Below are 21017 nucleotides of genomic sequence, written 5' to 3'. Positions count from 1 at the left end.
CGCCCCGCCCCCACCCGGAAGGCCACAGGCAGAGCCGACCCGCGCCCCGCGCCCCGCACCCCGCAGGCACCCCACAGGCACCCCGAACGGAGCGCGCACCATGGCTGTGTCCACCCCGCTGCGCGACTGCCAGGTACGGCGGGGAGGACCCCGGGGCGCACAACAGGGCCCGGAGGACCGCCCCCCGCCCCGCGGGCTCCCCAACGAGGGAACGGGGTGGGGACCCCGGGGCTTCCCAGAACGCACCAGCCCCGCGGGGCGCCCGGCGGGGGACCAGCTCCTTTTGCAGATGAGGAAGGAGGGGTCCCGAGGAGCAGGGGACCCGGTGCTCCACTTGGCGGGGAGTAGAGGACATGTCCCCGCCCGGGGGAGTGGCCGGTCTGTGCGTCCCGGGCGGACGGACACCGAGGGCGGCAGCTACAGGGAACAGTGCCCACGGCCTCGGACTTGCCACGGACAGCGCTGCGGGCGGCCGGGCCGTCCCATCTGCGGGGCTGAAGGGCTGTCCGGGGGTGAGCAGGCCGGGCGCACCTCACCCCGCCCCGCCTGGCACCCCAGCCCAGACCTCCGCTGCGCCCAGGACGCTTCCCGGTCACCCCCGCATCCTGGAGCCCATTCGGGAGGGGCCGGCGGGGGTCTGAGGGTGGACCTCCCAGCGGGCACCGTCCTTTAGGGGCCGCGGGGACCTCTGCCCCGCGCCAGCTGGGAAGTCGGGGAGTCCACGCCGGGCCCTCCGGGAACCCACACCTGCAGACCCCGGGCCTGGGAGGTCGGCGCTAGGGGGGGCGTGCGCTCCTGTTCGGAGGACCGCGTGGAACAGGCCCTGACTGGCATGCCCTCTGTGTGCAGGCGTGGAAGGACGCCGGTCTCCCGCTCTCCACCCCCAGCAACGAGGCCTGCAAGCTGTTCGATGCCACCCTGACCCAGGTGATGCCCCGAGGGAGCAGCCCCCTCCGTAAAGGGCCAGGTTTCAGAAATTGGTGGATGCTTTTTTAAAAGATATTTTAATTGACTTCAGAGAGGAAGGGAGAGGGAGAGAGGGATAGAAACTTAAATGAGAGAGAATCATGGATCGGCTGCCTCCTGCACGCCCCCCACTGGGGATGGAGCCGGTCACCCGGGGCTGTGCTCTTGAGGGAATCGAACCGTGACCTCCCGGTTCATAGGTCGCCGCTCAGCCACTGAGCCAGGCCGGCCGGGCTGGTGAATGCTTTCAATTAGTTTTTCCTTGTCACATTGCTGGGCGCATCTCACAGCTTCGTCCATTCCTGCCACGGCGTGAAGGCTACTTCTACCGTGTCCAGGGAGCTCTGAGCTCCCTCTAACGGCTCGCTTACACGTGCATCCTGACCGTGTCCTCGCTGGGCGTCCAGGTGGAGTGGGGGATGGCCGTGTGCAGGTGAGGGACTCGCGCTCTCGGAGCCTTACGTCTTCATCAGCGCTTCTCGCTTTATGAACAGTGAAGCCCACGGACCCCTCCTACCCAGGTCTCCTGGGAAACTTGGGGAGAGCAGGGCTTCATGGGGACCCAGACATGCTTCAGAGCGCTTCTTAAAAAGCACTAGAGGCCCGGTGCACGAATTCATGCACGGGTGGGGGCTGGCCGGCCATCCCGGATGGGGGTGATTGGGCCGGTCAGGGGGAGGGGCCGCAGGAGGTTGGCAGGCTGGCCCCACCCCCGACGGGGTGGCGGGTGACCGAGGGCGGGGCTATCTGGGGGAGGGGCCTCAGGTGGTTGGCTGGCCCCGCTACCTGGTTGAGCTCTGGGTGAGGGGACAATTTGAATATTAGCCTCTTATTATATAGGATTCTTGATTTTAGAGAGAAAGGGAGAGGGAGAGAGAGAGACATCCATGTGAGAGAGAAATATCATTCAGTTGCCTCCCATATGCACCCCAAGCAGGGATCGAACCCACAACCTGGGCATGTGCCCTGACTGGGAATCAAACTGGTGACTTTTCGGTGCATGGGACAATGTCCAACCACTGAGCCGCACCAGGCAGGGCTCGGCCTGACTTTTCATAATACATATTTACTATGGTTTTTCTTCTTTTAAAAAATATTTTATTATTTATTTTTATTGTATAATCTTCACCCGAGGATATTTTTCCATTGATCTTTTTTAGAGAGAGTAGAAGAGAGAGGGAAAGACAGAGAGAAACACCGATGTGAGAGAAACACATTGATTGGTTGCCTCCTGCAGAGGCCCCAACCAGGGCTGGGGCCAGGGAGGAGCCTGCAACCGAGGTACGAGGTACGTGCTCTTGACCAGAGTTGAACCTGGGACCCTTCGGTCTTCAGGCTGACGCTCTATCCACTGAGCAACACGACTAGGGCTACGTTCTTCTTAAAAGGTGTGAACGAGGCGGAGAAGACTCCCACTGGGGTGCCCTATGGCGGCCCCTCGAGGGCTGACGCTGAGTAGGGGGCAGGTGACACGGGCAGACTTCCTCTAGAGCAGCGGTTCTCAACCTTCCTAACGCCGCGACCCTTCAATACAGTTCCTCATGTGGTGGTGAGCCCCAACCATAACATTGTTTTTGTTGCTACTTCATCACTGTCATGTTGCTACTGTTATGAATCATCATGTAAATATCTGATATGCAGGATGTATTTCCATTGTTACAAATCGGACATAATTAAAGCATAGCGATTAATCACAAAAACAATATGTAATTATATATGTGTTTTCCGGTGGTCTTAGGCGACCCCTGTGAAAGGGTTGTTCGACCCCCAAAGGGGTCGCCACCCACAGGTTGAGAGCCGCTGCGTTAGAGGCTGTGGGGGTTTGGAAACCCCAGAGAACGTGCCTCGAGGTGCGTGTGTTCAGTCTCTTCACTGAGAGCAACCCAGTCCTGCTTTCCTTGAGCCCAGAAAACACCCCGTGTTCCAGGAAGGAGCACAGGCCTGGCTGCCGCCGCGCCCTCACCAGCGGGAGCGCCGCCCCATGACGGCTCGCTGTGCTTGTGTTTCAGTACGTGAGGTGGACCAACGACGCGGCCCTCGGGGGCATCGAGGGCTGCCTGGCGAAGCTGAAGGCGGCAGACCCGACCTTCGGTGAGTGACGCTCCCTGGGCTGGGCCCCGGGTCGCGGCTGGCAGTGCCCGGCCGGCATTTGCACGGAGGGGGTGGGAGGGGCCAGTCAGTGTTGTGTTGTGGTTGGAATACCAGCTGCTCCCATGGCGATGCCGGGTCTGGAGAAGGCACCTTTCCCCCTAATTGGATGCCCATTCTCCAAAAAAGACACTGATCTCATTTCTCAGATGAGAACGAGGTTTGGAGAAAGAGGGGTTCCGCTGCCCTGGCTGGTCTGCTCAGTGGTTAGAGCGTCGGCCTGCGGACCAAAGGCTTTCTGGTTCCATTCCCGGTCAAGGGTGCATACCTTGATTGTGGGTTCAGCCCCCAGCCCCAGTCAGGGAGCGTGCAGGAGGCATCCAATCACTGTGTCTCCCTCACCCCGATGTCTCTCTCTCTCCCCTCCCTCTCTCCCTCCACTCTGTCTGAAAATCAGTGGGAAAAATATTCTCAGCTGAGGATTAAATTTTTAAAAAGGTTCAGCTGGTGAGGGGGTGCTCCAGACATGCACTCCCCAGTTGCCCTCGTGAGGCAGATGTTTGTGGGGTGCAGGATGTTTTCAGGGTGTGGCCTGCAGGTGGGGGTGAGGGCCCGGCTGAGCTCTGCACTCTGGTGGGGGCACAGCGCACTGCCCACCTGCGCCCGCTTGCCCCTCCTGGGACGTGGGCTGCTCATTTCACATGTGGGGCGGGGCGGGGCAGGCCCTGCGAGTCACCAGCTGCCCCCCACCTTTCACCAGCCATGGGCCACGCCATCGCCAACGGCCTGGTGCTGATTGGCACTGGGAGCTCCGTGCGGCTGGACCGAGAGCTGGCGCTGGCGGTGAGGAACATGGTGGAGATGTCCAAAGCCCAGCCGCTGACGCCGAGGGAGCGGCTGCACGTGTCTGCGGTGGAGGCCTTCGCCAAGGGGTGAGGAGCGACCCGGCTGGGGCTGGGGCTGGGGCTGGCGCTCCGAGGCCTGGGGGCGGCGCCACAGGCTGCCCAGTGCCCCTCGGGAGGGGGCCCGGGGTGATTGCCCCGCCTCCCAGCCTCTGATCGACACTCACCTGCTGCCCGCTGCCCTGTCACGGGACCGTGAAGGAGGGAGGAGCTGGCCAGGGTCCCCGTAGGGCTTTCAAAGCAGCTCACTGTTTCATTCAATAAATTGGTTATTATTTTCTTACAAAAATAATAGGACCACATTAGAGAAACAAATAAGAGATAGAAGAGAAACCTTCCCCCTTTGCCTACCCGCCCTTCGAGCATCTGCCCACAGCACCTGCTCTCCCCACCGCTGCCTCTGCCAGCAGCGTCGGAGCCGGAGCCCGTGCCCGGGCAGCCTGGTCTGCTCAGGCCGGGGAGACGCCCGCAGAGCGAGGCCACCTGAGCTGCTGTGCAGGTTCTGGAAGCGACAGAGGGAGCTGCCCGGGCCCCCGGGGGTCAGTGCCCGCGGACAGAGGGAGCTGCCCAGGCCCCGGGGGGTCAGTGCCCGCGGACAGAGGGAGCTGCCCTGGCTCCCTGGGGGGTCAGTGCCCGCGGACAGAGGAAGCTGCCCGGGCCCCGGGGGTCAGTGCCCGCGGACAGAGAAAGCTGCCCTGGCTCCCTGGGGGGTCAGTGCCCGCGGACAGAGGGAGCTGCCCTGGCTCCCCGGGGGGTCAGTGCCCGCGGACAGAGAAAGCTGCCCTGGCTCCCTGGGGGGTCAGTGCCCGCGGACAGAGGGAGCTGCCCTGGCTCCCCGGGGGGTCAGTGCCCGCGGACAGAGAAAGCTGCCCTGGCTCCCTGGGGGGTCAGTGCCCGTGGACAGAGGGAGCTGCCCAGGCCCCGGGGGGTCAGTGCCCGCGGACAGAGAAGGCTGCCCTGGCTCCCTGGGGGGTCAGTGCCCGTGGACAGAGGGAGCTGCCCGGGCCCCGGGGGTCAGTGCCCGCGGACAGAGGAAGCTGCCCGGGCCCCGGGGGTCAGTGCCCGCGGACAGAGGGAGCTGCCCTGGCTCCCTGGGGGGTCAGTGCCCGCGGACAGAGAAAGCTGCCCTGGCTCCCTGGGGGGTCAGTGCCCGCGGACAGAGAAAGCTGCCCTGGCTCCCTGGGGGGTCAGTGCCCGCGGACAGAGAAAGCTGCCCTGGCTCCCTGGGGGGTCAGTGCCCGTGGACAGAGGGAGCTGCCCGGCCCCCGGGGGGTCAGTGCCCGCGGACAGAGGGAGCTGCCCTGGCTCCCTGGGGGGTCAGTGCCCGCGGACAGAGAAAGCTGCCCTGGCTCCCTGGGGGGTCAGTGCCCGCGGACAGAGGGAGCTGCCCGGCCCCCGGGGGGTCAGTGCCGGGGCTTAGCGCTGGCTGGGCTTCTGCCTCCAGGCCTCCCGCGCCGGTTCCTGGTCTCCACGGACATTGCCTGGGGCCGCTTGTTAAGCCAGTGCTCCCGTCTGGTTTGAATTCAGGAGAACAACCACCCACTGGGTGATCGATTCTATGAGCCACAAGCCGATGTAGATATGTCTATGCGTACCGTTGAGTCCTCGCTAATGTCAGTGGTACGTTCCGTGACTTTAAACAAAGGGACATGTAACAAAGCCAGTTTCACCGCAGGCGTCTCGATAGACAATCGCCACCTTCCCACAGCATCCCGTCCGTGTTAATAGGACACCAGCCCTGCCACGTGGCTCCGTGGCTGAGTGTCAGCCTATGAACCACGAGGTCATGGTTCGATTCCCAGTCAGGGCACAGGCCCGGGTCGTGGGGCGTGCAGGAGGCAGCCGATCAGTGATTCTCATTATTGATATTTCTCTCCCTCCCTCCCTCCCTCTGAAATCATAAAAAATTTCTTTAAAAGAACATTGAACAGAACGATGTCATTGAAAGACCTGCCGTGTGTGCGTGCACGTGTGTATGTGTGTGCACACATGTGCACACGTGTGTGCATGTATGTGTGTGAGCGTGTGTGGCCAGTGCGGGGCAGACTGCGGAGCTGGCAGGAAGCGATGCTCTCCCCCCGCAGGTGGGCTGTGTCCCTGTCGCTGAGAACCCGTGCTCTCCTCCCAGGAACTTCCCCGGAGCCTGCGAGCTGTGGGAGCAGATTCTCCGGGACCACCCCACGGACATGCTGGCCCTCAAGTTCTCCCACGACGCCTACTTCTACCTGGGCTACCAGGAGCAGATGCGAGATTCTGCGGCCCGAGTCTACCCCTTCTGGACACCCGGCGTCCCTCTGAGCAGGTGCGTGCCGTTGGCAACCACATCATTTCCTGCCGAGTCTCCCTCCCCTGCCCCGACAGGGGCCAGGCTCCTGGCCCTCCCCCCAAGGTGAGGCCACGGTGGCTCTTCTGGTTTCCTCACGTGCCGTCTCGCCACCCTGGAGCGAGGTGGTACATTGTGCAGTCAGCACAGGGGAGTTGGCTGTGGCAACGAGCCTGCTGCAGACCTGGTCCTCCAGGGCGACCACAGCGAGGTCTCTGCTCATCATGCCCCCGCCCGTCCCAGGCGCCCGGCGCTGTGCCCTGCGGGGCCGCCCTCTGGGACCCCGGGTGGTGGAGCACCTGCTCTCGGACACACCAAGAGCGGAAGGAGCTCTCCTGAGGGACTCGAGAGGGTGCCGACGCGCTCAGAGCAGCGGGGCCCACTGGGGCCCACACCCCACGGGCGGCAGTTTGATTGTTAAGGGGGCAGTTCGAGGATGAGTTATTAACAGTGAGTTTTGTGCATTTCTTATGGCTCTAGGGGCCTCCTATACAGCCTATAAGTATATATTGTGACGTATTTCTGCATTTCAGTTCTCTATTATACGTTTTGAAACTTTATTTGCTGTTTTTCACATCACCTCATATTATAATTATCTTAACAATTTCTTAGTGATTCCTTAGTGAAATGCCCTTTCGTTCTTTTATTTTTCTCTCTCATGGACGCCATGCTCTCTGGAAGCCTGTTTAGACCAAGGGAATGGCCTTTCAGGCTTCCTCCACGTGCACAGGGGTCACTTTTTGAAGAATAAGAATTCTAGGTCACGGAGAGGGAGCATCGGGAGTTAGAGATGCTCAGCGGGGCGTGGCCTAAAAAGGGGGGGACACTGGCTCAGAGTCATTGGCCAGAGCCGGCCACCCTCCCAGGAACCCAGCAAGCGCAGCTCTGCTGTGGCTCGGAGGGGAGGGGTCGGGGCGGACGGGTGGACGGACCTGTGAACGGCCCGAGTGACACCGCACAGGGTCGCCTCCATTGCAGCTTCTTGCTGTTGTGTTTGTTAATCCTCACCCGAGGATATCTTTCCATTGGTTTTTAGAGGGAGTGGAAGGGACAGAGGGAAGGAGAGAGAGAGAGAGATGAGAGACGTCGATTGTTTGGTTGCCTCCTGCATGTGTCCCAACCGGGGCTGGGGATCGAGCCTGCCAGGCAGGTCCATGCCCTTGACCGGGAATTGAACCTGCGGCCCTTCAGTGCCCAGGCCGACACCCTAGCCATGGGCCACCCCGGCCAGGGCTTCGCCGTCCCTTAACCAGAGGATTGTGGTGAAGGTCAAACAGATGAACCGCCTGAAGAGCCGTGTGAGTGAGGGTTCTCCAGAGAAACAGAACCAGTACCACGTGTGCACCTGTATTCATGGTGCTTACACGTGTATGCAAACGTCAGCCTCCGTGTCTGCATCCGTGTAGAGACATGGGCTGTACGGCCTTGGCTCCAGCTCTTGGCGGCTGGCGAGTCCCAGGCGCAGGACAGCGCAGTCGGGAAGGTCAGGGAGCGCGCTGGGTCGCCGTCTCTGGGAGGGCGCTTCCTTCCTCCCCTGGGAGGTCAGACTCGGCGCGAAAACCTTCGCCTGATGCGGCGAGGCCCACCCACACCCACCCGTGGAGCGTCATCTGCTGATTTGCATGTCAGCCGCGTACAAGCACGACCGTCACAGCAGCACCTAGATCGCCTCTGACCCGACGACGCGCCGTGGCCCCGCTGAGGTGACATCAGCGTAACCGTCGCGGAGCCGGTAGAGGCTGCCGGTCGCGAGCATCCCGTGTGCGCTTAGCTGTCGCGGTGGCAGGACCCCAAGAAGAGCCCGTGAATATTTAAAGGCGAAGTCGGAAGCCAGGGCTCCAGAACGCTGCTTCCCTGGAGAGTAAAGCCAAGTTCCCCTGTCCACGGAGACACGACCACACCCGAGTCGCAGACAGAAGCTCCGGTTCTCTCTCGCCCCCGCGGATCCCACAGAAGCGCAGGAAGGGCGCGGGAGCTGGGTGGGGAGCTCGGTGGGGAGCTGGGTGCCGGTGGTGACGGGGTGAGGAAGGCGCGGTTAGTCAGCACTGTGTCGCCCAGCCCGTGCTCCGCGGGGCCCGGGCGAGAGCCAGCTGGACAGACGGGGCCCCGCCTCCAGGAGCTGGGGTCTGGGGAGAAGCTGCTGACAGCCCGCGGTCACCACGGCTCCCGGGGCTGTCCCTGAGCTGTCCCTCCTCGCGGGCAGCCCGCCGCGGGCAGGAGGGAAAAGGCCCTTGCCGCGCCCGTGGGGACCTTGGCATCCTAGGCGGTGGGATGTGAATTGCAGAGGGTTAAAACCACAGATTCATTCTCTCTCCGCTACGGAGGCCGCGGTCCGAAATCCAGGGGCCGGGGGCCCGTCAAAGGCTCTAGGGGAGGGTCCCCGGCTCACGGCTGCGCTACCCGTCCCTGCCCGGTCCTCACGCGGCTCTGTCCTGTGTGTGTCTGTGTCTAGCTTCGCTCTCCTTTCGCGTGCCATCAGGGCACCAGCCATCGGGTTTGGGACCCACCTCCTGGCGTGACCACATCCGCACACACCCGACTCCACGCTAGGACACGTGTGCACACAGCCGACTCCGCGCTAGGACACATGTGCACACGGGTGTGTGGGGGCACATCGGCCCGCGCAGGTCGTGCTGAGGGTTGAACGGTGCCGGTCCCCTTTTTAAAAAGGACTTTCGCTCTCTCTTCAGCTACGTGAAAGGCATCTACTCGTTCGGGTTGATGGAAACCAACCTCTACGACCAGGCGGAGAAGCTCGCCAAAGAGGTGGGTGGCTCCCCGAGGTGCCGGCCTCAGGGCTGGCGTCCGTGGGGCAGGGCACGAGGACCCACTCATGGGTGACCCTGGCCAGGCTCCCCCTCTGTGCCCGTTTCCTCGAGGATTTGGGGGGGAAGTGCTCATGGTAACGGCAGCTGCCACCGGTCACCAGCGCCTCCCACGGTTTGGCCCACGGAGCCACGAAGCACAAACTTCCTGGGCCATAGGCAAGGAAGGCGAGCGAGGCCAGGGAGGCCGCCCCTCGCTCCGGTGGCACAGAGGGCAGCCCTGGCACCGCTCTGCCTCCAGAGCCCGCCTGACCCTGCGGGAGCCAGAGCTTGGGAGGCCGGGAGTGTACGGAAATGCGGGTGCTCCCACCTCGGACCTCACTACTGTCACTAATGTCACTGGGGGAGATGAGCCACAATTGGAGCGGAGGCTGCTCTGGTGGCCCTGGCTGGAGGGCTGGGGGCTGGGGGGCAGGGTCCCGCGGCCAGCACTTCCCTCAGGCATGCCCTGGCAGGGGGAAGATGGCTGGGTGGTCCCGGGCCAGCCTCAGTCCCATCTGTGAAATGGGTGTGACAGCCCTTGGTTTCCTGCAGGGGGTCAGCAGGTCTGGTCTTTGGGCCATTCTTGTTTGAGGCTGAGCCCAGTCCCCACGCCAGCCCCACCTGATGTCCGGCCTCCAGCTCAGGCCGCGTGTGCAGAACTCGAGCCGCAGCCTGACTGATCCGCCCCGTCTTTCCCGCCCCCCAGGCGTTGTCTGTGACCCCCACGGACGCGTGGTCGGTGCACACCGTGGCCCACATTCACGAGATGAAGGCGGAGGTCAAGGCTGGGCTGGACTTCATGCAGCGCTCAGAAGCCAACTGGAAGGTAGGCGTCGGGCCGCGGTCACCTGCCCGGACGGGTCGTGGACAGAAGTGACGGGTGCAGCTTGGTCGCGGGAACTCGTGTTTGGGGAGGCGTTTCTGTCCGGCCACAGTGTCCCCTGGGCCAGTGTCTTGCAGGTGACTCTAGAGTCGGTCCTGGCCTGAGGCATTTGGGGTGAAAGGAATGGACAGGAAGTGCCCAGGGAAAGGAGCCTGGCATGGGCGGGAACCGTGAGGGCTCCGCATGGCACCCAGGGGTGGGCTCAGGGAGCGCCGGCCGCAGGGCATGGGTGAGGGCGAGGGAGGGTCTGCAGGGCTGGCCTGGGGGCGGGCGTCCTGTGGGGCAGGGCTGGACCTCCCTGCCCCCTCCTGGCGTCCCGGCCGTGGTGGCTCAGAGGTTGTCCTCCATGTGCGCCTGTCGTCCTGGGCTTGCGTCTGGCACGGCCTGGCCACCTGTCCAGGTGCGGTGGCTGCCCTGCCCTTCTCTTTGCCGTGTGGGTTCCCCAGGGCGCCGCTGGCCAGGACAGAGGGTCTCTGCCTGGGCTGGACCGAGCGGCGGGCGCTCAGTGACGGCGCAAACCGCGGAAGCACCAGGAACCGGGCGCAGGGGCTGCGTCCGTGGCGGCTCCCGGCCTGGGACGTGCCTGTGGGAAGGACAGGTGGCCCTGACTCCCCAGGATTAGCATTAGGGGGGGTGTTTCTATGGGGCCATGGAGCCTTATTGCTTTATTTTCGTTGTTAATCCTCCCCGAGGATATTTTTCCGTCAATTTGTAGAGAGAATGGAAGGGAGGGGGAGAGACAGAGAGAGAGACATCGATGGGAGAAAGACATCGATGAGTTGCCTTCCACACGCGCCCGACCAGGGCCGAGGTCGAGCCTGCAGCTGAGGTAGGTGCCCTTGGCCCTGAATGGAACCCGGGACCCCGGGCCTGCGGCTGGCGCTCACCCACTGAGATACGCGTGATAAAGCTCATGAGACGCTGGGCACTTGATCGGAGAACAGGCTCCTGTCGGTGGTCACCCGAGCGCGGGCTGAGGCGACCCCCGAGCACCTTTAGGATGGGCCGCGCTGAGCCGGGGGCCGGGGGTCCGTGCGTGGGATACATGCATCCGACTCGGGCGTTTCCGATGGAGGGCGGTTTCCTGGTGTGGGCCCCCGTCCGTCAGGTGCCTCGGTGACGACAGGGCGCGACGCCGGCTTCTCGGCAGCGGTGCGGGCGGCAGGCAGACGGTGACAGTGAGAGCTGTGAGCCCCTGCGCTCACACTCAGGTCTTCCGAAGGGTCCCCCAGCTCCGGGGACAGGAGAGCCTGGGGGGCCCCTGCGGGACCTGCCTCGGGCTCCCCACGTAGATACTGACTGCTGGTTCCGGGGAGCCCTGGGTCTGGGGGTGGGGGAGCAGCGCGCAGCCCCTCCGGCTGGGCCAGGGCTTGTCCAGGCAGAACGGAGGGAGGCGGGGGGTGGAGGGGCCAGCCGGGGCGTTCAGCTCCTTCCGTGCACATGTCTCCCGAGACCCTGCTTTTGCTGGCCTGGCTCTGTCCTGGGCGTGAACGTGACCCTCCGAGCCTCGGGGTCCTCCTCTTACACCTGCTGCGGAGACAGCTCTGAAGCCCTGGCCCCACGCGAGCTCCCTTGGGTGTTGGTTCCAAACATATGAGATGAGGCGGCTCAGGCTCCCGGGGTCGACTCCCGACCGGCTGGCGTCACCTGCCGTCTGCGCCTGTCCCCTGCCGTGTCTGCTGGCGGCCTCCGGCCTGGCCGGGCAGCTCTGGAAGGGACAGTGTGGCCTGGGATGCGCTTTCCTCCTCCAGCCACTGTCCCCGGCTGTGTGCTGGCCCTGGGGACCCCGCTGAGAGCCCAGCCTGGACTTCTCGGTCCTCAGAAGACCTGGTCAAGCGCAGTGAGGAGGCTCCCGGCAGCCCACGGGCCACCCCAGGCCAGGGCCCGCGGGGGAGTGAGTACCCAGGGAGGCATCCGACCGAACTGGGCTTGAGGGGACGTGGTCAGGGAAGGCTTCCTGGCGAAAGCAGCCTTTGAGCTGGGTGATGAAGGATGTGTAGGAGTTTGCAGGTGAAGGAGGGGGAGGGGGGCAGTACCCCAGCCAAGGGCCAGCCTGAGCAGAGACACCAATTGGTAACTGATGGAATTACAAATCTTGGTTGTCTCTGAAACCCCAGGGACGGAGAGGGGGCGGGCAGCTTGCGTCCTCAGCACAGGTGCAGAGAGGCCAGGGGACATGGAGGGGCTGCCAGGCCCTTTCCAGGGGACGGAGGTGGTGCCCGCGAGGAGGGGCAGCTGCACGGCAGGCGGTAGAAGGAAGGGCTGGCGTCCAGGTGTCCGCCTATCCCCCCTGCTGGGGGCTCACCAATCCCTGCAGGAGTTCCCCGGCTCCCTGGCCCTGGCGGCTTCGTCAGGTGCCCTGCACAGGTGGACACGGTGGGCCCTGTGCTGGGTGGACACGGTGGGCCCTGCGCTGGGTGGACACGGTGGGCCCTGTGCTGGGTGGACACGGTGGGCCCTGCGCAGGTGGACACGGTGGGCCCTGTGCTGGGTGGACACGGTGGGCCCTGCGCTGGGTGGACACGGTGGGCCCTGTGCTGGGTGGACACGGTGGGCCCTGCGCAGGTGGACACGGTGGGCCCTGCGCAGGTGGACACGGTGGGCCCTGTGCTGGGTGGACACGGTGGGCCCTGTGCTGTGTGGACACGGTGGGCCCTGCGCAGATGGACACGGTGGGCCCTGCGCTGGGTGGACACGGTGGGCCCTGTGCTGGGTGGACACGGTGGGCCCTGCGCGGGTGGACACGGTGGGCCCTGCGCTGGGTGGACACGGTGGGCCCTGCGCTGGGTGGACACGGTGGGCCCTGCGCTGGGTGATTTCCTGTTCACTTCACCCCACACACAAGGCAGGTGGGTGAGGAGCTGAGCGACCCCTGCTTCTCTGCTTCCTCGCTCGGGCTGACCCGTGGCCGGCTCCCCGGCCTCAGGCTCCTCAGCAAGCGCAGGCATCGACCCGCCGTCCCTGGCGCTGAAGGAGGCGGCGTGGGAACGCGGGCTCAGACCGGCCTCCGGGGGCGCCCGGGAAGTGTTCCCACACTCCAGGGTGTGGGGCCTACAGAAGCCAACATCCGGGCCCTTCTCCCAGGGCTGTGGAGTGTTTCCGATTCTGTCCTCTCTCCCCAGGGCTCGGACATGCTTGCTTGTCACAACTACTGGCACTGGGCTTTGTATCTGATTGAAAAGGTAAGACGCCTGGCGCGTTTCCCGCGAAGCTTTTCCGCCCTTCGCGCCCGCGCGTCCCGCGGAGCCGTACTGTGTTTGCACGTTTATGTATTTATTGTCCTCGCCCGAGGACATGTTCCCCATTGGTTTTTTTTTTTTTGAGAGTGGAAGGGAGGAAGGAGGGGGGAGAGACACAGCGATGTGAGAGAGACACCTCGATCGGCTGCCTTCCATTTGCACCCTGACCGGGGCCGGGGATCGAGCCCGCAACCGAGGTACACGCTCTGGACGGGAATTGAACCCGAGACCCTTGGGTCCACGGGCCGATCCCTCCCCACCGAGCCAGGCCGGCCGGGCTGTGCGCGCGCCTCTAAGGGGTGTCCCGATGTGGGAGAGGCTGCGTGGTTTCGATAGCTTTTCGGGCCTGAACCACCTCCGGCACCGGCACCGCCTGCACTTGGAGACCAGCCGTGTCGTGTGCAGCCTGCGGCCACACCTCAGACCAAGTGTCCCCGTTGCCGGGTGACCTGCTGAGCCCAGGACGCTCCCGAAGCGTTGCCCCAGGGGAGCCAGGTGGGGGGACGCCTGGTCCCATCTGGTTCTGCCACTGGCTCCACTCCAAGCTGCTCCTCAGAGACTGTGGACGCCCCCTAAGTGCCGAGGAGGAGTGCTGGGGAGACGGGACCGTGCAGGGACGGAGACCGCGGGGACACGCTGCCCAGGGGAGCGGTGATCGCAGCCGTGTGTGCAGGGAGGAGCGCAGAGAGGAGACGAGGGGGTACAGGAGGGAGCTGGCCGCAGGCGGACAAGCGCTTGTAGGAAGAATGTGCTGTGACAGCGTCCCCTTAGCAGCGAGGCCGCGTCCGTCTCCCGTGACCGGATGCGCAGGCCAGGGCAGAGGCGGCCGAGGCTCCCACCCCCAGGTCCGCACCAGGCGCGCCCACCCCTCCGTAGCGCGCGGGGGCCCTCGTGGCGCGTTCCCCGTTCATTCCTCCGATCACACCTCGCCCTCTCGCCCTCTCGGCGTAACCACGGGAACTTCGCTTTTCCAGGGCGAGTATGAGGCCGCGCTGACCATTTACGACGACCACGTAAGTCCCTGTTTGCACACGGTTCGGTTTATTGCGGCAATTTGGCTTGTAGTCTCTAGACCTTTGAGCCCATCACGGCTGCTGCCCCGGCCGGAAACAGCCAACCGCTGGAGGGGAACGCAGTCTGGGTAAGACCCGGTGAACTACCGGGCCGCGTGGCGGGATGAAGACGGTGGGTCGGCAGTGCCCCCTTGCGGGCATTGGTGGAATTACACCTTGGTGGTCTGAAATCCCAGCCGCTTCTCCATTGATCCGATAGGAATTTTTTATTGTGGAAAAACGTACGGAACCTAAAACCGGCCATTTTGACCAGCTTTAGGTGTCCAGGTCTGTGGCATCGAGTCCGTTCGCATTGGTGTGCATCTGGCCGCCCACTGTCTCCGGAACTTCATCTTCCCAGCTCACCCCCGGTGCTCCCTGAGCACTAACTCCCCACTCCTCTCCCCGGCCCCTAGATGCGCTTTTAAAAAATGCCTTTTTATTGATTTCAGAGAGGAAGGGGGGGGGAACCCCAATGATGAGAGAGAACCACGGATCGGCTGCCTCCTGCACGCCCCACACTGGGGATGGAGCCCGCAACCCGGGCCTGTGCCCCGACCGGGAATGGAACTGTGACCTCCTGGTTCCTAGGTCGATGCTCAACCACTGAGCCACACCGGCCGGGCTAGATATGCTTCTCAGAGAATAAAAAGCCTAACTCCCAGCTCCAGGCATCCCAGTACGGGCCTCAGGACAGAGACCTGAGGTCAGACAAGTGCGTGGGGGCCTGAGCTCCGGGGAAGGCACTCGGGCCCTTTTCCTGAGGGGCCCTTCGCGCTGTCAGGGCTCGTGGTGAGAGCCGGCCGCGAGGCGGAGGCCAGCCAGCCTTCTAGAACCGCGGACGGGCAGACGCGGGCCCGGGAGCGGGGTCCACGGCTGGGGTGGGAGGTGGCGGATGCCGGGTCCGCACGTGCTCCCCCGGGTCTGTGCCTGGTGTGGGGGGCAGGGAGGGGACGAGGGGGGTGGGGACTTGAGCTGCTGAGGCCTCGCCCACCCTGACTTCCAGATCCTCCCCAGCCTGCGGGCCAGCGGCGCCATGCTGGACGTGGTGGACAGCTGCTCCATGCTGTACCGGCTGCAGATGGAAGGTGCCGGCTCCCTGCTCCCCCCTTGGTCCCCACCCTCCCCTCCCGCATGGTGAGGGGACAGGCCTCACCACCCTCCCCTCCCGCTGCAGGTCCCGGGACGCCCCCCCTCCGCACCCCCCAGCCACGGCCTTGGGCACGAGGGCTGTGCTGCCTCCCAGCTGCCTGAGCCTGGGACGAGGCGCCACGGCCCTTTCTCCCAGTTCCCACCACCTCCCGTGTGCAGGCCTCGGGCCCTGTGCCCAGGGTGGCACCTGCGCTCCCCACAGCCTGCCCACCAGGCCTGCGGCACAGCTGGCACCTGGCCGCCTGTCTCTGGGTTGCTGCCTTTTCTAGAACAAGGGAAGGGAGAGTCCGCAGCCCCCTGGGGCTCAGAGCGGTTTCTCCACAGTCACCCACGCTCTGCAGGGAGCTGGGCGGGGCTGGCCCCAGCTCTGGGGCGACGGAGGCTCCCGGCCAGCGCTGCGCCCGATGGTTCTCCTCCCAGGCCCAGCAGAGCCGGCCTGGGCCCCTCCCGACCCTGGGTCAGCAGGACAGTGGGGGTGAGACAGGCAGGCGGGCAGGCCGCTAGGCGGGGGGGGTCCCCGGTGGCGGTGAAACGTGACCATGGAGGGTGCGCAGGGCTTGCCAGGCAGAGGCGGGGACGGTGGTCCAGGCGGAGAGCAGCTCTCCGAAGCCCCCGGCACGGAGGCCGCAGCCACGGGCCAGTGAGGAGCCGGCCTTCCTCGGCTGCAGGGGGGCCGCTGAGCAGGGACGGACGGCTTGGGTCTGCGTTACTTAGTTATTTTTAGTGTTTTTATGGATTTTTAGAGAGGGGAGGGGCGAGGCATAGAGGGAAAGAAACATTGATGAGAGGGAAACATCGCCGATCCTGCACGCCCCCCACTGGCGACCCAGCCTGCAACCAGGGCATCCGCCCCGGCCGGGAGCCAAACCGTGACCTCTCAGTTCCTGGGTCGGTGCCCAACCACTGAGCCGCACCAGCCGGGCTCCAGTCCGCCTCTGAGAAGGAGCCTCTGAGCCGTGGGGGCTGAGCCAGGGGAAGCTGAGGCCAGAGGCTGAGGAAGGGGGAGGAGGTGGGGAGGTCCTTGAGGGGCCCTGGGGATCGGGAGGGAGCGGACCCCTGCAGAGGCTGCCTCCTGGCTGTCCCGGTGGCAAGGCTGGGACCTGCAACCTGGTCTAGGGGAGGCCTGTGTCCCTCGTCACCAAAACCGCCCAGAACGGTCGGGGGCAGGGCGAGGGCACAGCGGCCGCTCATCCCTCACGCGCAGAGGAGACGCGCAGCCAGGTCCCCCAGGTCCCCCAGGTCCGGAGTTGCCCAGGGCAACATCCCTGGTTACGGGGTGCCCGGGAGAAGGGGGAGCCCCCGGAGCCCCAGGGGCAGAGGACAGGAGGGGGTGGTGCCGGCGAGAGGGTCAGAGAGTCGAAAGCAGGGACTGTCGGGGTGGAGAAATGGGGGCAGAGGTGGAAGAAGGGTGCTTACTTGGCAGGTTTTATCAGGCACCTGTTACTATCAGGCGCCCACTGGCAACAGCGTGGGAAGCAACGAGGTGGTTCGGGGATTTGTTAAAGGGAAGCCCTCGCTCGCTTTTACAATTAGCTTCCTAACGGATGCACTGATTGGCTTTACAATTGAACGAAGGGAGCAGTCAACGGGGCCCCGAAGGCCTCAGGCGAGTCCGGGCTCTGTTTGCCGCCCCGGGCGCCTCGGCCTAACTCCCGGAGCAGGGTCCTAGGGCCCCACGTGCGGGTGCCTCACGCCTGCGGCGGTTTCCTCCCCGCGTCCTAGGGGTGTCTGTGGGCGAGCGGTGGCGGGATGTCCTGCCCGTGACCCGGGAGCACAGCCGCGACCACATCCTGCTGTTCAACGACGCCCACTTCCTGATGGCGTCGCTGGGTGCGCGGGACGCCCAGACCACGCAGGAGCTGCTGACCACGCTGCAGGAGGCCAGCGAGTACGCGGGGCCAGGGCTCCGGGCGCCTCTGTGCGGGGAGGCCGGGGTGGGGTCCCGTTGAGAGCACGGCCGTGGGGACGCGTCCAGGGCCGCTCCCAGCCGTGAGCCCAGGTGGGCACCCTCCATCCTCCAGGTGGGCAGCCCTGGGTGGGTGGGAGAGCCTCCTGTCACAGGCAGCCTCCCCCAGGGATGTGGTGGAGTCCCCGAAGCACTTCTTTCTCCCGAGCCTCAGTTTCCCCGTGTGCAAGCCGGGGACAGTGCTGCTGAGGCAGGTGGTGGGACAGCGACGCGCCTCGTGCAGGTTCCTGGCACCGGTGGGGCCACTGCCCGTCACCGTGGAGGCCAGAGGGAGCCTGGGAGGGGGACCTATGCGGTGGGTCCTGGAGATGCAGCCAGGCCTGGCCTCCACCGGGAGGCTCTCGCCGGGGGGCGGGGTATGTGCCCCCTGTGGTCTGTCCTGAGGCCTGGTGGAGGGGGACCTTGGCCACCGCTTGAGCTGGTCACCACCACGGCCACTTGCCCTGCCCATCTGCCAGGCGAGGTGCCCAGCGACAGGGAGCTGCCTGTACGCTCAGGGCCAGGGCCAGGGCCAGGGCTGAGCAGGGGCAGAGCTGCGCTGTGACGGGCAGGCCCCTGACGGCACCTTCGCGGCAGGTCCCCCGGGGAGAACTGCCAGCACCGCCTCGCCCGCGACGTGGGGCTGCCCCTGTGCCAGGCCCTGGTGGAGGCCGAGCGCGGGAACCCCGGCCGCGTCCTGGAGCTCCTGCTGCCCATCCGCTACCGCATCGTCCAGATCGGGGGCAGCAACGCGCAGGTGAGCCCGCCGCCCGCCCCGCCCCGCCCTGCAGCCCGGCTCCGAGGGACGGAGCCCACAGCGTGGGGCGTCCTTACCTCCTCGCCCCCAACCCGTCCCGAGAGCGGGTGGCCTTCCGGAGGGGGTGTCCTCCCTCACCCACGCCCGGGAGCCTGACCTGCCCGTGACCTTGCAGAGAGACGTCTTCAGCCAGCTGCTGATCCACGCGGCCCTGCAGTGCACCTCGGGCCCCCACCGGAACGTGGCCCGGTGAGTTCCTCCGGGTCTCAGGCCACGGCTCCCACACGGGGTCTCCCCGGGGCGTCCGGATGCTCAGCGGCCCGGGGCGGCTCCCAGCTTTGAGGTTACGCAGACACCAGGCTCCGCTGCTTGGTCCTCCCTGTTGCCATGTCAGCTTGAAGGGCACAGCCCCTCCTCGTTCTCGCCACACTGAGCTAGTTGCCCAGACACGGCTGCCTCCCAGGCCCCTGCGCCTTGCACGTGTGTGCCCTCCGCCTCAGATACCGTCCTTTGCCACCTGATGCCCCCTACCAACCCTTCAGGCCTCAGTGCCTTCTCCTTTCTGACCGGGCCGGTGCCAGGAGGCGGAGGGCAGGCAGGCCCAGGCCCCCGGCTGCCCAGAACTTGAGGCTGCCCCTCCCGCAGCCTGGGAAGGTGGCTTCTTGCTCTCGGACCACATCAGCCCCAGCCCAGCTGCCTGGGAGCTGCCTCAGGGCTGAGCGACCCATCGCCCCCCACCTCCTTCTAGAAGGTTCCACCAACAGCCCCGTCTCTGTGTCTGCAGAAGCCTTCTGATGGAGCGGGACGCCTTGAAGCCCAACTCGCCCCTGACTGAGCGGCTCATGCGCAAGGCAGCCGCTGTCCACCTCCTGCAGTGAGCCGGCCGGGCCCAGTGCAGAGCCGCCGGCGGGCGTCCTGGCTCAGCAGCCACACCGACAGGCCTGGGGAGTGGTCTGCAGCTTTAAACAGAGCCCTGGACCAGCGGCCTCACAGGAAGAGGGCACGTGACTGTGTGTGAAGACGATTCAGAATCTCCTTCTAGTCCTTGTTAAAGGCTAAGGCGCGTGCTGTGTCCACTGGCCTTGCAAATTGTATTTTCCCAGGGGCCTTGCGCCTCCTGTTGTTCAAGGGTTGGAAGCTGGGGTGGGATGGGGGTGGCTCAGCGGGGGGGCGAGGGGAGGGGGGCCTTCACAGCCCGGGGCACCCCACCCCAGGCTGCCCTTGGGGTGACCCTCGTCTTCGCACCCTCTCCCAGGCGGGTTGGGAGTGAGGGAAGCAGAGGGGGCAGTGACTTGCCCAGGCCACAGCGAGTGGAGGCCGGGCCCTCCTGGGGGAGCGGGGGACCTCATCTCAGCCTCCCCTCCTCACGGGAGCACAGCCCGTGGGTGCCCTCCTGCCGCCCTGGCCACGTCCCGGGGGCATTTGGTGACACTGACGTGGGCTTGTCTCTCTTTATTCTGAACTGCACGTTGTGAAGGGGCCCCCGCACATGGTTTCTAACGTGGACTGTGACTTCGGTCAGCCCAGCAGTTCTCAACCTGTGGGTCACAACCCCTTTGGTGGTCGAACGACCCTTTCACAGGGGTCGCCTAAGACCATCCTGCACATCAGATATTTACATGACGATTCATCACAGCAGTAACATGACAGTGATGAAGTAGCCACGAAAATAATTTCATGGTTGGGCCACAACATGAGGAACTGTATTTAAAGGGCCAGAAGGTTGAGAACTGCTGGGTCAGACGAACAGAGCAGCGGAGCTGCCCGCTTTCTGGGGTGTGAGGGTTGAGCTCGGGCTGCCCTCTTGTGGCAAAAACCGAAGCATCGTGACATGTGGCTTCAATGCTCCTGCTTCCTGCGTTCACCTGGCCCCAGGTCCCCTGAGCCAGGGGATTTCAGTTTAGCGTGCGGACAAAGCCGCCTGCCTGAGGTGAGCAGGACCCCGCGAGGGGCTGGGAGATGACCCAACCCAGCCCCCTTGGAGGCCTCTCTCCAACCGGGCCTGAAGCAGGGCCATGCCTGCATTTCCCTGTTCCTTCGGCCAATAAATCCTCCTCTTTCTAAAGCTAGAATGGCCCGGCAGACATGGCTCAGTGGTTGAGCGTTGACCTAGGAACCAGGACGTCACGGTTCCATTTCCGGTGAGGGGCACAGGCCCGGGTTGTGGGCTTGGTCCCCAGTAGGGGGCGTGCAGGAGGCAGCCGATCAATGATTCTCTCATCATTGATGTCTCTACCGCTCTCTCCCTCTCCCTTCCTCTCTGAAGTCAATAAAAACACATTAAAGTAATAATAAAGCCAGTGTGACCCTGGTTGGTGTTTCCTACACCCAACGGCTCTTGGGTGTAGCTGGGACTTGCGCCCGGTCTGTCTGGCTCCATCTCTCCTCTCCAGTTAAGCAGGATCCTGAACCAAAGATGACGGGACTCAGAACGGAACCCAGGATCAGAGACTTGGGAGGGAGAGGCAGGGGCCAGGGGCCCAGCACATCGGAACCTGGTGAGGGTGACGAGGGAGGCTGCAGAGGGAGCCCCCAGATAGAAAAGGGGTGTCGGGGTGCCAAGATAAGCCCAAGGGGAGGCAGAGTGCAGGCCGGGTTCCTTCCAAGGCACTAACCCCCCTCCCCCATCTTGCCGAGCCCTCGCTCAGCTCCTGCCTGGTGCCCCGCGCTGGGCTGGGTGAGGCTGGAGGACAGAGGTGACAGACCCACCTGCCCTGCAGGAGCTCAGCGTCTCTTGAGGAGCCCGAACAGGAATGAGAAGAGAAACGGGACCATGGCCACACGGAGTGATGGGTGTGGATGGTGTGGAGCCAGGGACGAGGGGCCCAGAGGGGGCCCCAGCCGTCCTGGAAGGCCTCTTAGTGGAAGTCGGGCACAGGATGGCTTCCCCTGGGCACATCTCA

The 21017-nt window shown here is 64.7% G+C and overlaps 1 protein-coding gene across 3 annotated transcripts; it reads left to right on the top strand.

Annotated features, from left to right (window-relative positions):
• TTC38 (tetratricopeptide repeat domain 38) lies at nt 1-20414 on the top strand. Of its 3 annotated transcripts, none has more exons than XM_059681381.1 (15): nt 1-133; nt 850-927; nt 2976-3057; nt 3815-3986; nt 6085-6258; nt 8970-9045; nt 9793-9912; nt 13092-13151; nt 14183-14221; nt 15267-15348; nt 17135-17300; nt 17955-18114; nt 18290-18363; nt 18899-19615; nt 19837-20414. In XM_059681381.1, exons 1-14 carry the CDS (start codon nt 101-103, stop codon nt 18990-18992), a joined length of 1410 nt encoding a protein of 469 aa, XP_059537364.1. In that variant the 5' UTR covers nt 1-100; the 3' UTR covers nt 18993-19615; nt 19837-20414. The 3 variants fall into 3 exon arrangements, with proteins under 3 accessions (XP_059537364.1, XP_059537365.1, XP_059537366.1); XM_059681382.1 differs by having other exon boundaries at nt 18899-19622; nt 19843-20414; XM_059681383.1 differs by lacking the exon at nt 850-927 and having other exon boundaries at nt 86-133.
• Nucleotides 20415-21017: the final 603 nt, after the last annotated feature.

Source organism: Myotis daubentonii, chromosome 2 (genome assembly GCF_963259705.1).
Source record: "Myotis daubentonii chromosome 2, mMyoDau2.1, whole genome shotgun sequence".
NCBI classification, from domain to species: Eukaryota; Metazoa; Chordata; class Mammalia; order Chiroptera; family Vespertilionidae; genus Myotis; species Myotis daubentonii.
The sequence above is the reverse complement of the archived record's forward strand: the minus strand, read 5'-3'. Positions and strand labels throughout refer to the sequence as shown.

Coding starts and splice junctions, on each gene's coding strand:
- TTC38 (XM_059681381.1), top strand. CDS start 101: ATGGCTGTGTCCACCCCGCTGCGCGACTGCCAG. Junction 13,152..14,182: donor CTTTGTATCTGATTGAAAAG/GTAAGACGCCTG, acceptor TCGCTTTTCCAG/GGCGAGTATGAGGCCGCGCT. Junction 17,301..17,954: donor ACGCTGCAGGAGGCCAGCGA/GTACGCGGGGCC, acceptor CCTTCGCGGCAG/GTCCCCCGGGGAGAACTGCC.